Source organism: Gymnoscopelus braueri (genome assembly GCF_963280865.1).
Source record: "Gymnoscopelus braueri genome assembly, chromosome: 7".
In the NCBI taxonomy this organism is placed as follows: Eukaryota; Metazoa; Chordata; class Actinopteri; order Myctophiformes; family Myctophidae; genus Gymnoscopelus; species Gymnoscopelus braueri.
Genome location: NC_137608.1, coordinates 17,010,617 through 17,023,116, shown reverse-complemented (window position 1 = coordinate 17,023,116; position 12,500 = coordinate 17,010,617). Strand labels below are relative to the sequence as shown.

The following is a 12,500-nucleotide window of genomic DNA, read 5'->3' as shown; positions in this document are numbered from 1 at the left end:
AAACATTCATTTTCACATTTAGTGGCATATATATATATATATATATATATATATATATATATATATATATATATATATATATATATATATATATATATATATATATATATATTAAAAAGTAATCTTGCTTGGCTCACAAGTGGTAAATAGCGTTCATTCAAGCCTCTAAACACGGCACCTCTTTTCAAATATACTTTACAAATAAAAGAAAAATCTATAATTCATAACAAAGTATAAAAATGAATAGATCATCGATGTTACTGTACCTTATGGCAAGTGTTCTGCCTCTATCAGCGTTCACCTCCTCTAGCCAATACTCCCCCCCCACCCCCTCCCGCCCTCCCCAAGGACTCTCAGAGCTCCAAGGCCACCTTTGCCCAGACTGAATGGATAAGAACAACACTGAAACACTGTGGCTCATACACAAACTCTCTCTCTCTCTCTCTCTCTCTCTCTCTCTCTCTCTCTCTCTCTCTCTCTCTCTCTCCTCTCTCTCTCTCTCTCTCACCCCCCCCCCCCCCCCACCACCACCACTCTCCCCCCTCTCTCTCTCTGTCTGTGTCTCTCTCGCAGAGTACTTTTTGCAGGGATGAGGTCTTAGGTGAGGTGTATTGAATTCATAAAGGGGGGGGGCGGGGGAGTTCAGAACAGACAAGGGCTAAAAATCCATGATTGTGCCACACATTATAGGCCCTCTTCATTGAAACGGTGTGTGTGCGCGCCCTCTCCAGCCAAACTGCTTGCCGACTGTTGCGGGCGGTAAAAAAAAAGCTGCATTGAAAGCGGCTGCGATTGTACCTCGTTTTGAAAGGCCGTAATGAAATAAACCTCTCCTATCTTTCATGGCTGCTTTCGAGGAGGAGGGCAAATCGGTTGAGTGCAGTTTGCTGTGACAGTGCTGCTCCCTGTGTTTCAGGTCGTGAGCGGCCCCATGGACGTGGTCAAGAGTATTGACCGAATGGTGACCAGGCTGAGCCCTCGGCTGATGGCAGGGGATGACCGCCTGCTCATTCACACTCCCAACATCAGTGAGTTAAAAGTGTGCATGAGCAAGCACGCACACACATTTACACACACACACGCACACACACGCACACACACACACACCCACACACACACACACGTGCACACACACACACACACACACACACACACACACACACACACACACACACACACACACACACACACACACACACACACACACACACACACACACACACACACACACACACACACACACACACACACACACACACATTCACGCGTCCCTTAACTATCTAAGCCTTATTTTCAAAAGAGGTCTACAAGCTCACACAGCGTCGCAGCCGATTGATTGAATACTTTATTAGCAGTTTACTAAAAAAGGAAAGGAAAGTACAGTTCTATACAAGGTCTGCTAAGAGGATCCATGCCTCCACTTCTGATATCCCCCCTCTGATCATTAATTTTTATGGCTGGTAGGGATGTGTTATCCTGCCTCTGGTCTGACTGAATACATGCATATTGTGCCTACGATGCCTTATTTCACGAACCATTTAGCTGTCTCACATTGTGCAGTGTGGCATCATGCCGGTGAGACATGGTTATATGTTTTGTGTGAGACATGATTCTATTTACCTGTAACAATTGTACATCCATAACTACATGCATTCCAAATGACTTCATAAAGCAATAGAAAGAACCCCAAAGGACCTTACTGAGCATTTGGAAAAGCTTATATACCATGATATCAGAAAGAAGAACCCTTCAGAAATTGCCATATCAGGTCCAATGATACTTATTTATTTGAAAATATGAGTGCAAGGGAAATATATAGCCTAATCTAAAAGCATCATGATATGATCATGCTGAATTCACATTGCATTATAATATATTATGATATTTGGTGATAACAGCTATTATAATGGCTTTTGATGTGCTTGCTTACGATGCCTTGTGTCCAACCCTTAAAGCTACAATCCAGGGCTTATTTGAATGAATAAAGCATTATTTTTAACCAATTTGTATGGTGGAGTATGTTAATACAATTTAATTAGTACATCTTCAGCGGTTGGAGGTAATCTCTCACCTCTTACAGTCAACCCAGTTGTCAGGTAGGACACAGACTGGTTGACAAAGTCAAAAAAGTCATTTGAAACAGACGGCATGCTTATGGATCGTAGCTTTTTAAAAGTATAAACATATAAGTGTTACAGGTTAAATAAAATGTCACTTGAGCTCACTTGACCTGTCATTCAGAGTTGGAGGTCCAGCAGACGACTCTGGAGGAAGGCGGGTCCAGGGCTTCTACCTTCTGCGGTCCGGAGATGGAGAGAGAGACCAACCTGGACTGCATCTCCGTGCCACCTCAGATGATTCACAATCTCCATAACAACGGTATGCTCGCCAAGAGCGCCATGCAGCCACTTTTCTTCCCTCTTCTGTGTGTTCTGCAACACAGTGAAAAAAACACTTATCAATCCCTCCACTGATGTTTCTTGCGCAACAAACGGAGGCACTTATTAACCTCTGTCTTACAGATGCACACAGCACCCAGTGCACTAACGACTAAGACTGAATGAATGTGTGGCATGTCTTCACCCACTTACTCTCCCCAAGGTCTTGTATTGAAGTGCAGATGGAGGCATATTGTTGTGTTTCCTTTGTACATACACAACTATTCACAATGGGTCGTCATAACCGGCGGCTAATATTTTCTATTTTCCACTCAGCACTGTTTTCCATTTCTGCTTTCTGGTGCTAGTTGCTCAATTCACACAAATCATTGTTGGTTTCGTTTCGACCCAGGCTTCCGTAAGCTCACGTTGGTCAACACATGGTATGGCTCGCTGCGTCCACTCTTCAACTCCGAGGAGAACATCACCATGTTTCCTATCGTCACTGATGGAAGCCAAAGGTAAACACCACATTTAATGTACTGTGTTATAACCAGAAATATCCATCATGGTTCCAGTTCAGTTATACATTAGGTAGGCTACACTGCCAAATACAGTATTTCTGTCACTAAAGGCCCACTTTGAAAAGGTGCCATCATTACTGTATGTTATGGTCCTAAGACAAAATTGGACACTAGGACCTTTACAGCCAGGTTGGGTACCTTCCATTCACGTTCCAGTTACCCTAACTGTGGGTCTATTGTACAGTACATACAGTGCATGCATGGCATGCCACCTTTGTACAGTGGAGAGTTACAATGAAGTTTTAGTGGTTTTAAAACAAAGAAGGCTTGGAATATGTGTTTATGTTATGTGCATGCCTTCCATCAAACCATCCATTTGAACAGATAGATAGCAGATATATTTCAACTCATGCGAAACACTGAGATTTATTCAGAATAAAAGGCAGTATACTATATACAGAGTTGAGTGGAGTCTAGGCTCTGAACTGGTCACAATTAAGCCCTATTTAATACAATGTCGCAAAAAAAATGCTAAGCCAGCTCACAACGCATCGCAACGCATTGTGAGTTTGCATTTTTTTGCATTTTTTTTCTACTTTTTTGAAAGACAAAAGTAACATTTCTAGCCCTCCCCCAAATTGATCATTTTAATTCAGATACATTTTTAATTATTTTCTTTATATAAATATATATGTTTCACTCTTCGTATACTTTTTAACCCATTAAAACCAGGGAAGCATCCGTGTAATTCTTTATTTTAGCATTGACGATTAAAAAATAGCAGATATGCAAGCTCACAGCGCGTCACTTCGTGCCGCACTGCGAGCTTGCACATCTGCTATTTTTTTTTAAATGTTGAAAAATCTTGAAAGTGTGACAACTAGTGATTTAGAAGAAGGCATTTATGGAATCGGCCTCAGGTCTTAATGGCTTTATCCACCTGTCATGTTTACATTGAACCAGGTACCTGGGCACTGTTCTGGGCTCCTCCATCATCTCCACCACAGTTCTGGCTGATGACCAGCCCATCAGCATGGCTGTACACTTCCAGCTAAAACACAAGCCTCAGGTTGGTACAGTAACAATGTACACGTCTATACTTTATAGATTCTTTATCAATTCCGTACAGATTGTGTACAGTAAATGCTTTCTTTTTTTCTCCCCTTTTCTCTGAGAATCTAAACGATAATTTACATGTAGCTATACTTTGCTGTGCAGTATTGTATGAAGCTAGACAGTTTATATTCTCTGTGAAATAATGATAATCATATGGCTTTATGTTGTCCATAGAATCCCTCCCTTTCACACGAGCCAGTGTGTGCCTTCTGGGATTTTGATCTCACGTAAGTAGCTGTGAATATTTTAGAAGAACTTGAACAACTGTAAGTTGTCAATAGCACCAAGGCTGTCTCCCTGCTCCCTGCATCAAGGAGCAGTGATGAACGCCACATACAGTACCATACAACTGTTGACCGGGAGACATTCCTGTTCTCTGCATTCCTATGAGTGTGCATGCATACCATGTCTGTCTGAGTGAGTGAGTGTGTGTACTGTATATACTGTTGTTTGTGTAGACAAACAGACAGACAGACAGACAGACAGACAGACAGACAGACAGACAGACAGAGATACTGTAAATATAGATATAGTGTACAGTATATATAAGACTGTTGGTAAATTAAAGGAAAAACCAACATAAAGTGTTTTAGTGAGGTGTTGAGCCACCATGAGCCACCAGAACAGCTTCAGTGCATATCGGCATTGATTCTATAGGCATAGAAGTCTATGCTTCTTTCATAGTGACTTAGATCCTTTTTTTTCCTGTGTCACCTTGATCCAAAATCAAGGTTAACTGGTCCTATCATCTAGTACAATTGTATGGAAGCGGATGGATTTGTCAACTTTCTGCACTCAGTTATTCAGGGTTTTCCTTCATATTTTCATTTGTGTGTGTGTGTGTGTGGTGTGTGTGTGTGTGTGTGTGTGTGTGTGTGTGTGTGTGTGTGTGTGTGTGTGTGTGTGTGTGTGTGTGTGTGTGTGTGAGTGTGAGTGTGAGTGTGAGTGTGTGTGTGTGTGTGTGTGGAGAGAGAGAGAGAGAGAGACCTGCTCTACTAATATCTCTATTAAAACTGTGATGTGTGTTGTTGCAGTCCTAGCCTCGGAAACCCATGCATTTTTTTTGTATTGCAGTCCTGACGCTGGTGGTTGGTGGAATACCAGGGGTTGTGAGGTGGTGTCTAAACAACGTGGCTCCACTGTGTGCTACTGCAATCACACCACCAACTTTGCCCTGCTCCTACAGGTCTATGAAGTCCAGGTAACAACCTACACACGCCTTCCAAAATGGCCAATCTACAAGCTCACGTTGTGAGCTTGTAGATTGGCCATTTTCAGTGCGTAACACCATTCACAAGTTCACAACAAAGTATATCAACCAATATATATCTTTTTATCTCAGGAGCTTTCACCTACTACTGCTTGTGCCAGTGCTTGGAGCCGTGTGTGTGTGTGTGTGTGTGTGTGTGTGTGTGTGTGTGTGTGTGTGTGTGTGTGTGTGTGTGTGTGTGTGAGTGAGCGTTTAAGGCTAGGTTAAGGTTAGTGGAGTGGTTAGGCCTGTATTAGTGAGGGTCAGGGGTTGAGAAATAAATAAAGTCAACCCTCACAATTATAGTAATGCCTGGGTGGGTGTGTATTTTTGTGCGTGTGTGCGACGTGCGTTGGGTGGGTTGGGTGTATGCCTGCCCTGTACTGTATGCGTGTACATGTGTGTTCTTGTGTATTGTTTGGCTTGGTTAGGTGTGCGTGCGTGCGTGCGTGCGTGCGTGCGTGCGTGCGTGCGTGCGTGCGTGCGTGCGTGCGTGCGTGCGTGCGTGCGTGCGTGCGTGCGTGCGTGCGTGCGTGCGTGCGTTCGTTCGTGCATGCATGTAATGTTCTGAACATCTGTGTACATGTGCGTGCTTGTGTGCATGTGTCAGAGGAGTGTGGAGAATGAGAAAGCCCTGCAGGTGCTGACGTTCATCGGCAGTGGAGTGTCTCTGTGTGGCCTCCTCTTCACCTTCATCCTCTTCATCGCCGTGGGGTGAGTTACGAGCGTCGGGACAATACGCCGCGCGTCAGTGGATTTGTGTTGCTAGGGAACAGCGTTGGTCCCAACTTTATTTCTTATACCGACATTCAGCAAATAAACTTCATTTCAAGTGATTTCACCTAGACCCATTTAGAATGTTCATGTTGTCATGTGTGAAAAGGTCCACAGAAAAACACCTTAGGGTGAAAAACATTCAATATCACTTGATTCACATTTTGGTACCATCATAACAGGATAAAAAAAGGAAAACTAAAGAGAATACAAATTTGAATGTTCTGCTGTGCAGAATAGACGTGAATAGCTCCACACTGAGGTAGTAACCCAATGAGAAGAATGTGGGAACGTGCGTGCGTGCGTGCGTGCATGCGTGCGTGTGTGCGTGCGATCTCACCTCATTGGCAGAAATGTGTGTGTGTATGGAACTTTAATTGCATACGCACTTTGTCCTTGTACCCATTAGTCTTGTTTGTCTTGTCTTTAATTGCGTATACCATCTACTGTATGGAGCTGACTGAAATGCATTTCACACCTGTTTTTTTGTGTTTCTAAGAGCTGTATGTCACAAATACAGCTTCAACTGTGTGTGTGTGTGTGTGTGTGTGTGTGTGTGTGTGTGTGTGTGTGTGTGTGTGTGTGTGTGTGTGTGTGTGTGTGTGTGTGTGTGTGTGTGCGTGTGCGTGTGCGTGCGGTTGCTTTTGTGAATTTGTGTATGTGCAGCGTCCCTAAGTCAGACCGCACCACAGTGCACAAGAACCTGATCGTGGCACTGGGGACCGCGCAGTTGCTGTTAATGTGCAGTGACTGGGCTTCTGCCAATGAGGTGAGACCCACACACACACACACACACGTATACACAGTGTAGGAAATGAATATTAAAATCCCCTGTTAATTTAATAGGTTGGTTTGACCCTTACAGGTCCACAGTTAAATTAACACTGAGGATTGTACTGTGTATACAGGAAACATACGAAAGGTTTAGCAAGTTGGCAATCCACGGAAAAAGCAGATTGTTGACATAAACCGACATTAATTACATAAACCGCAGCCACATATTCTATAGACATTATGTATCCATTTTGAATGGATTTTGAATGGAAAAGTCTCAAACATTAACCTATCCCATTTTAAAGTTATGTTGATATATTTCCATGAATGGAAATTACAAAACAGTTGACAGCATCCTGTCACAACCTTTGCTACTCCCTGTAGCATTCAAAGATTGTAGAAGAGTTGTCTGTTTTGAGAGACTACCTAACCCCTGATTTATACTTTATACTTGTGCCAGAACCTTCAAAGGGATTTGATATTATATAACAAGAGCTGACCATCTGTCGCAGCCTTTAATTACCCCAAGAAATTGCGTTGAGTTTTCTAGCTGTATATGGCATTGGTTCTCAAAGGGGGGTCCTTGAGGGGGTTCCAGGGGGTCCCCAGCAAAGAGAGGAAGCTTTTAACACTTAAGCCCTATTTGTGTCAGGCTTGTAGATTGGCTATGTTGGAAAAGTGTCTGTAACATGAAAATGCTCGAGAACCACATTATATGCAAAAAGTATGGCAATATCATGCAACGGCTATAGCTCTGTCCCTGACCTTCCATCCATGTTGTGGCCACCAGGGGGCGTGCTTGATGGTGACTGCCCTGCTCCATCTGTTCTTCATGGCCTCCTTCTCCTGGATGCTGGTGGAGGGCCTGCTGCTCTGGAGCAAAGTGGTCACAGTGAACATGAGCGAGGACCGCAGGATGAAGCTCTACTACGTCATCGGCTGGGGTAAGACCTAAGACGGCCTGGTGCTCGCTCTGTGTGTTTCTGAGGGCTTTCTAACATACACCCAGATGTCATATTAAAGTACACTCATTCATAGTTTTGAAATCTGTTTTCGAACAGCTAAATCAATATAACATTAAATGTCGCTGTTAACAGTAGAACTTCCAGAGTCTTCCAGAGCTTTGCAAATATACCTGTTTTTGAACGCTAGACTTTTGCTATGTACATTTATAGACAAATGTCCAACCAAGTTCTGTCAATACAGAATGTATGTATGGGGCGGCCATAGCTGAATGGTTAGTGAGGACTCCGGAGGTTCCGGAGGTCCCAGGTACAATTCCAGCTCTCAGCAAGTGTCCCTGAGCAAGACACCTAACCCCTCACTCAAGCTGTAAAACTGAGGTTCCCCGTGGGATGTGATTTTTTATTAATTTTTTGATACCTATAGGCATCAAAAAATAAATACAAAATAAATAAATAATAATGTACAACTAGGCTCACACTCGTGATGTCATCACCGTGCAATTCCATTCTGCTACCTGTACAGTTACTGTTTCAAAACAGTCATCTCTCTCTCCATTGTTACCATCTTTGTCCAGTCGCTCTGTGTCTCAGAGGAGGGCTGTGGACAGTTCAGAAACCCGCCTACCAGTGACATCATCGATGGGGAATCCAAGCTAATAGAAACGGCAGGCTTTCTATTCCTGGAAAATTATCATGCTATAATGGAAGCCATTGTTCTCGCGTAAATGCTAATCTAAATAAAATATTTGAAATCTTTTTTGAAAATAAAAAAAGCCTAACGATGATGTCACTGCTAGACGGGTTTCTGAAGTGTCCACAGCCCTGCTATGAGACATACTGTAGACCGAGTAGATTTTTTTTTACCATTTTATCCTGAGCTTTAGTGAGGACCAATTATATGAAGATAGGTTAAAAATGGGTGAAGTCGTCCTTTAAGAGTAAATTCTTGGCTCAGTTGGCTTTGTCCAAGATGGTGGTAGACCAGAGGAGGAAGCACACAGTTACAGTCTTCTGCCACGTTTTAGTTTATACAGTGAAATCCATACATAATTGGAAAATGTTTTACTTCTTGGTTCCAGTGTGTGATGGATTTTGTCATTAGCGTGTCATCGAGATACACTGGCTGACCTCTATCCTAGTCCCCAAAACATCCTGCTACATGCTGCTGTTTTTTATTCCCAAATCTCTCTGGTATAATATAATATAATGTCTCTGTCGGGCAGAAACCTCGTATCTCCATATCTCAACTTTTCCAGTTCTCTTTCCTTCGTCACTTTAATGCCCTGCTTTGTCATACAAGAGTGTCAAGCTAAAGTAGTGAAAATAGACGATCTATAAAGTTTGCAACGCATCGCTTGTTGGGAGCTTGTAGATCTGCTATTTCATCACCATTTCTGACCATTTCATTCCCGGGAAAAGTAACGGTTCTGGACATACAAGGTTTCCCACTCGACAGCGATGATTAAGCTAGGAACACCACGTTCTCTTCCACGACGACACACAAGCACTCGATATTTAGGTGCCTGTGTGACGCAGCTGTCCCAAATGTTCGCTAGCAGACTAAATAAGACCGTCTGCCAAGTGGACTGTAGAGGCAGCCCCTGTTCTACCACTATATAAACACTGTTTTTTTTTTAAACGTACTGCTTTTAATCAGTGTTACATTTAGGGGGAAGGTGTTGTTGAAATCTTTTTTTGTTTAATTGTTTTACAGGACTGCCTGTTCTTATTGTCGGCGTTACGCTGTCGGTATCGCTGGACAAGTATAAGGCAGATAGCCACTGCTGGCTCAACGTGAAGACTGATATGATTTGGGCGTTCGTAGGTCCTGTCATATTTGTGTTGGCGGTATGCACTATCCTTTCTCTATAGCCTACTGTTTATGTATGTGTACATGGATGTGTGCATGTGTGTACTGTATGTGTTTTAAATTAAACCCTATTTGAAAAAACATACACATTTCTCTAAAAAAAATTGCTTATCTAGAATCTCAAAACGTTTTTCAAAATTCCCGCCTACTGTATAATGACATGCCCAAAATAGGAAAGTCAGGGTTGAAGTGGTTAAAATGTGTGTTTGTATATACTGTATGTATGTGTGAGCATAGGTGTGTGTGTGCACGTATGTATGCTGTATCTTCTTTCACATTCTGTGTTGTGCTGTGTAACTCTTTTTGTAGGCAAATGTAAACCATAACCTCTGTGGCGTTTTAATTCAATCCCGTTATCTCCATCGTTTACTAAAAGAAATGCACAGAATAGAAATACAATTTTATTGGCATGAAATGTAAGAATTCATCATTGAATTGTCAGTGAATTGATCAGTTTCCTGAGGTCCTTTAGTTGAGGAAAGGTTGGTTTGTCTCGTGAGGTTCGGCAGCAGATATGTAGTGTATACAGTTGCCCTATTCATACTTCGCACAATGTGTTGTGAGCTTGTAGATCTTCTATTTTCGGTCTCCCTTTCAGCTTTCCATGTGCCTTAAATTTGTAATTATTTAAATGAAAAATTATATTATTAAATTAACAAAAGATTAACAATTCAAACAAAAAATGTGAATAATGAAGGTCAGTCAACACTTTTGCAATACAGTATATGCTGTATGTACACTATTTTGGATTAAAGTTAGTTAGTTACATACATTAACCACTTCAGCCATGGCTGTTTGAAAATAGCATGTGCACAACCTGTCGCTTTGCGGTGCGTTGTGAGCTTGTAGATCTGCTATTTTCAAAGGATTTTTATACATTTGGAAACATGAAATGGGATATTGTGCATGATGAGTGCTTTTACTTTTAGTACTTAAGTCGATGCCAATACTTTTGTACTTCTAGTAAATTTCTAATACCGGACTTTCACAGTATTTCTACATGATGGTATTGATACTTTTACTCAAGTAAAAAACGCCAGTACTTCTTCCACCGCTGGTTACATCCCATGTTGACTCCATGATGCATGTCAGTTTGCAGCAGGGGCACATTGCTGGTTTGTTGCTTTTGCCATATTATTCATTCTGTTTATCCTGCCGCATGCCTATAGGTCAATGCAGTGGTGCTTTGTCGGGTTGTCATGGTGACCGTTTCCAGCGCTCGTCGGCGCGCTAAGATGCTCACTCCAAGCTCCGCCTCCAAGATGCACACCTTTGACCTCACCTGGTGAGTCATAATGCCCCCCCTTCTCTCTCTCTCTCTCTCTCTCTCTCTCTCTCACTCTCTCTCTCTCTTCTTTCTCTCTTCGTTCTCTATTTCCCTGGCTCAAGTCTCTCCTCTTTCTCTTTTTTCCCCTAATGCTTCCTTTATTAAGAATCCTTACCACTGACTTTCTCTTTCTCTCTTTCACCTTCTCTCTCACATTGCTCCTTCACCCTCTTTCACTCTCTCTCCACTAACTTTATCTCTCTCACACTCCCGATATGCCTTATCTCATTAATTATATCTCTCGTGATTATATGCTTCTTTCTGTGTGCTCTCTCTTTCACACAAACCATCTTGCATGCACCCCACTCTCTCCTCTCTTTGTCTCATGATCTCTCCCTAAACTTTTCTGTACACCTCTTCCTCTGTCCCGTTCTCACTCACTCACCCTCTCCTCCTCCTTGTGTGACTGGGGTTGAACCAGCCAGTGGATACAGTGTGAGAGAGAAGGAGTCATGGTTGGGCAGTCTGCTGTGGGAGCTGTAGGGGCTTATCAGCCCAACACCTGGTCCAAGCACAACAGACTGTGTGTGTGTGTGTGTGTGTGTGTGTGTGTGTGTGTGTGTGTGTGTGTGTGTGTGTGTGTGTGTGTGTGTGTGTGTGTGTGTGTGTGTGTGTGTGTGTGTGTGTGTGTGTGTGTGTGTGTGTGTGTGTGTGTGTGTGTTACTATACTTGTGAGGGCCAAATGTCGACCAAAAGATTTAGAATTAGAAAATAACATTCACTTTTGGATTAGGATTAGACATTTAGAAGTTATGTTTAGGGATTAGAGATAGATTTATGCCTGATTTGCACTTAATTACGTGCTGGTGTCGTGCACCGAAAAATAGCAGATCTACAAGCACACAAGCTTGTGGATTTTTATTTATTTTGCTTTTTGCGTACTGTGAAAAATTGCAAACATTTTAAAAGATGGCGTTCATAAATCGGCGTCCTAAAATGTTGATGTGTGTGTGTGTGTGTGTGTGTGTGTGTGTGTGTGTGTGTGTGTGTGTGTGTGTGTGTGTGTGTGTGTGTGTGTGTGTGTGTGTGTGTGTGTGTGTGTGTGTGTGTGTGTGTGTGTGTGTGTGTGTGTGTGCGCGCGCGTGTGTACACATGTCTCTGAATGTAATGCTAAGTTGCAGCTGTAAATCTTGTTAGCACATAAATAGGTGTAACACTTTATCCTACAATAAACCATTGTTCAGCGTACTGATATTAATGCCTTACTGATACTTAGTTGTGTGCACCGGTGTTACACGGTGAAAATATCTGATGTACAAGGCAGCTCACAACGTCTCACATCAGGCTTAAATGGAGAGAAAGGTGTTGTTCATTATGTGGCATGTTGGACACATCGATCCCAAAGTGTCTGTTGTCAGAGCGCCATCACTGAAGTACTAGATGTCACTGGGTCAAGGCTAAAGGCTGAGATGATTGTGTTTGTCCATGACAGTGTCAACAAAGATATGCTGTGGGTCACCATCTGATTTGGAAATACATTTATTAGATGTTCTGATTGGAGCAATGCAACGTAAACCCCCCTT

General features: G+C 42.5%; 1 protein-coding gene across 1 annotated transcript in view; it reads left to right on the top strand.

Moving 5' to 3' along the window:
* adgrd2 (adhesion G protein-coupled receptor D2) overlaps window positions 1–12,500 on the top strand; it is a gene marked incomplete at its 3' end in the record, with an annotated part of 29,974 nt that overhangs the window by 10,061 nt on the left and 7,413 nt on the right. Inside the window, exons 7-17 of the mRNA XM_080433494.1 lie at window positions 917–1,028; window positions 2,242–2,379; window positions 2,791–2,899; window positions 3,866–3,971; window positions 4,193–4,245; window positions 5,093–5,219; window positions 5,878–5,981; window positions 6,708–6,810; window positions 7,606–7,759; window positions 9,495–9,628; window positions 10,820–10,935. Coding sequence (XP_080289620.1) covers window positions 917–1,028; window positions 2,242–2,379; window positions 2,791–2,899; window positions 3,866–3,971; window positions 4,193–4,245; window positions 5,093–5,219; window positions 5,878–5,981; window positions 6,708–6,810; window positions 7,606–7,759; window positions 9,495–9,628; window positions 10,820–10,935 — 1,256 coding nt within the window. The remainder of the gene's footprint in view (window positions 1–916; window positions 1,029–2,241; window positions 2,380–2,790; window positions 2,900–3,865; window positions 3,972–4,192; window positions 4,246–5,092; window positions 5,220–5,877; window positions 5,982–6,707; window positions 6,811–7,605; window positions 7,760–9,494; window positions 9,629–10,819; window positions 10,936–12,500) is intronic.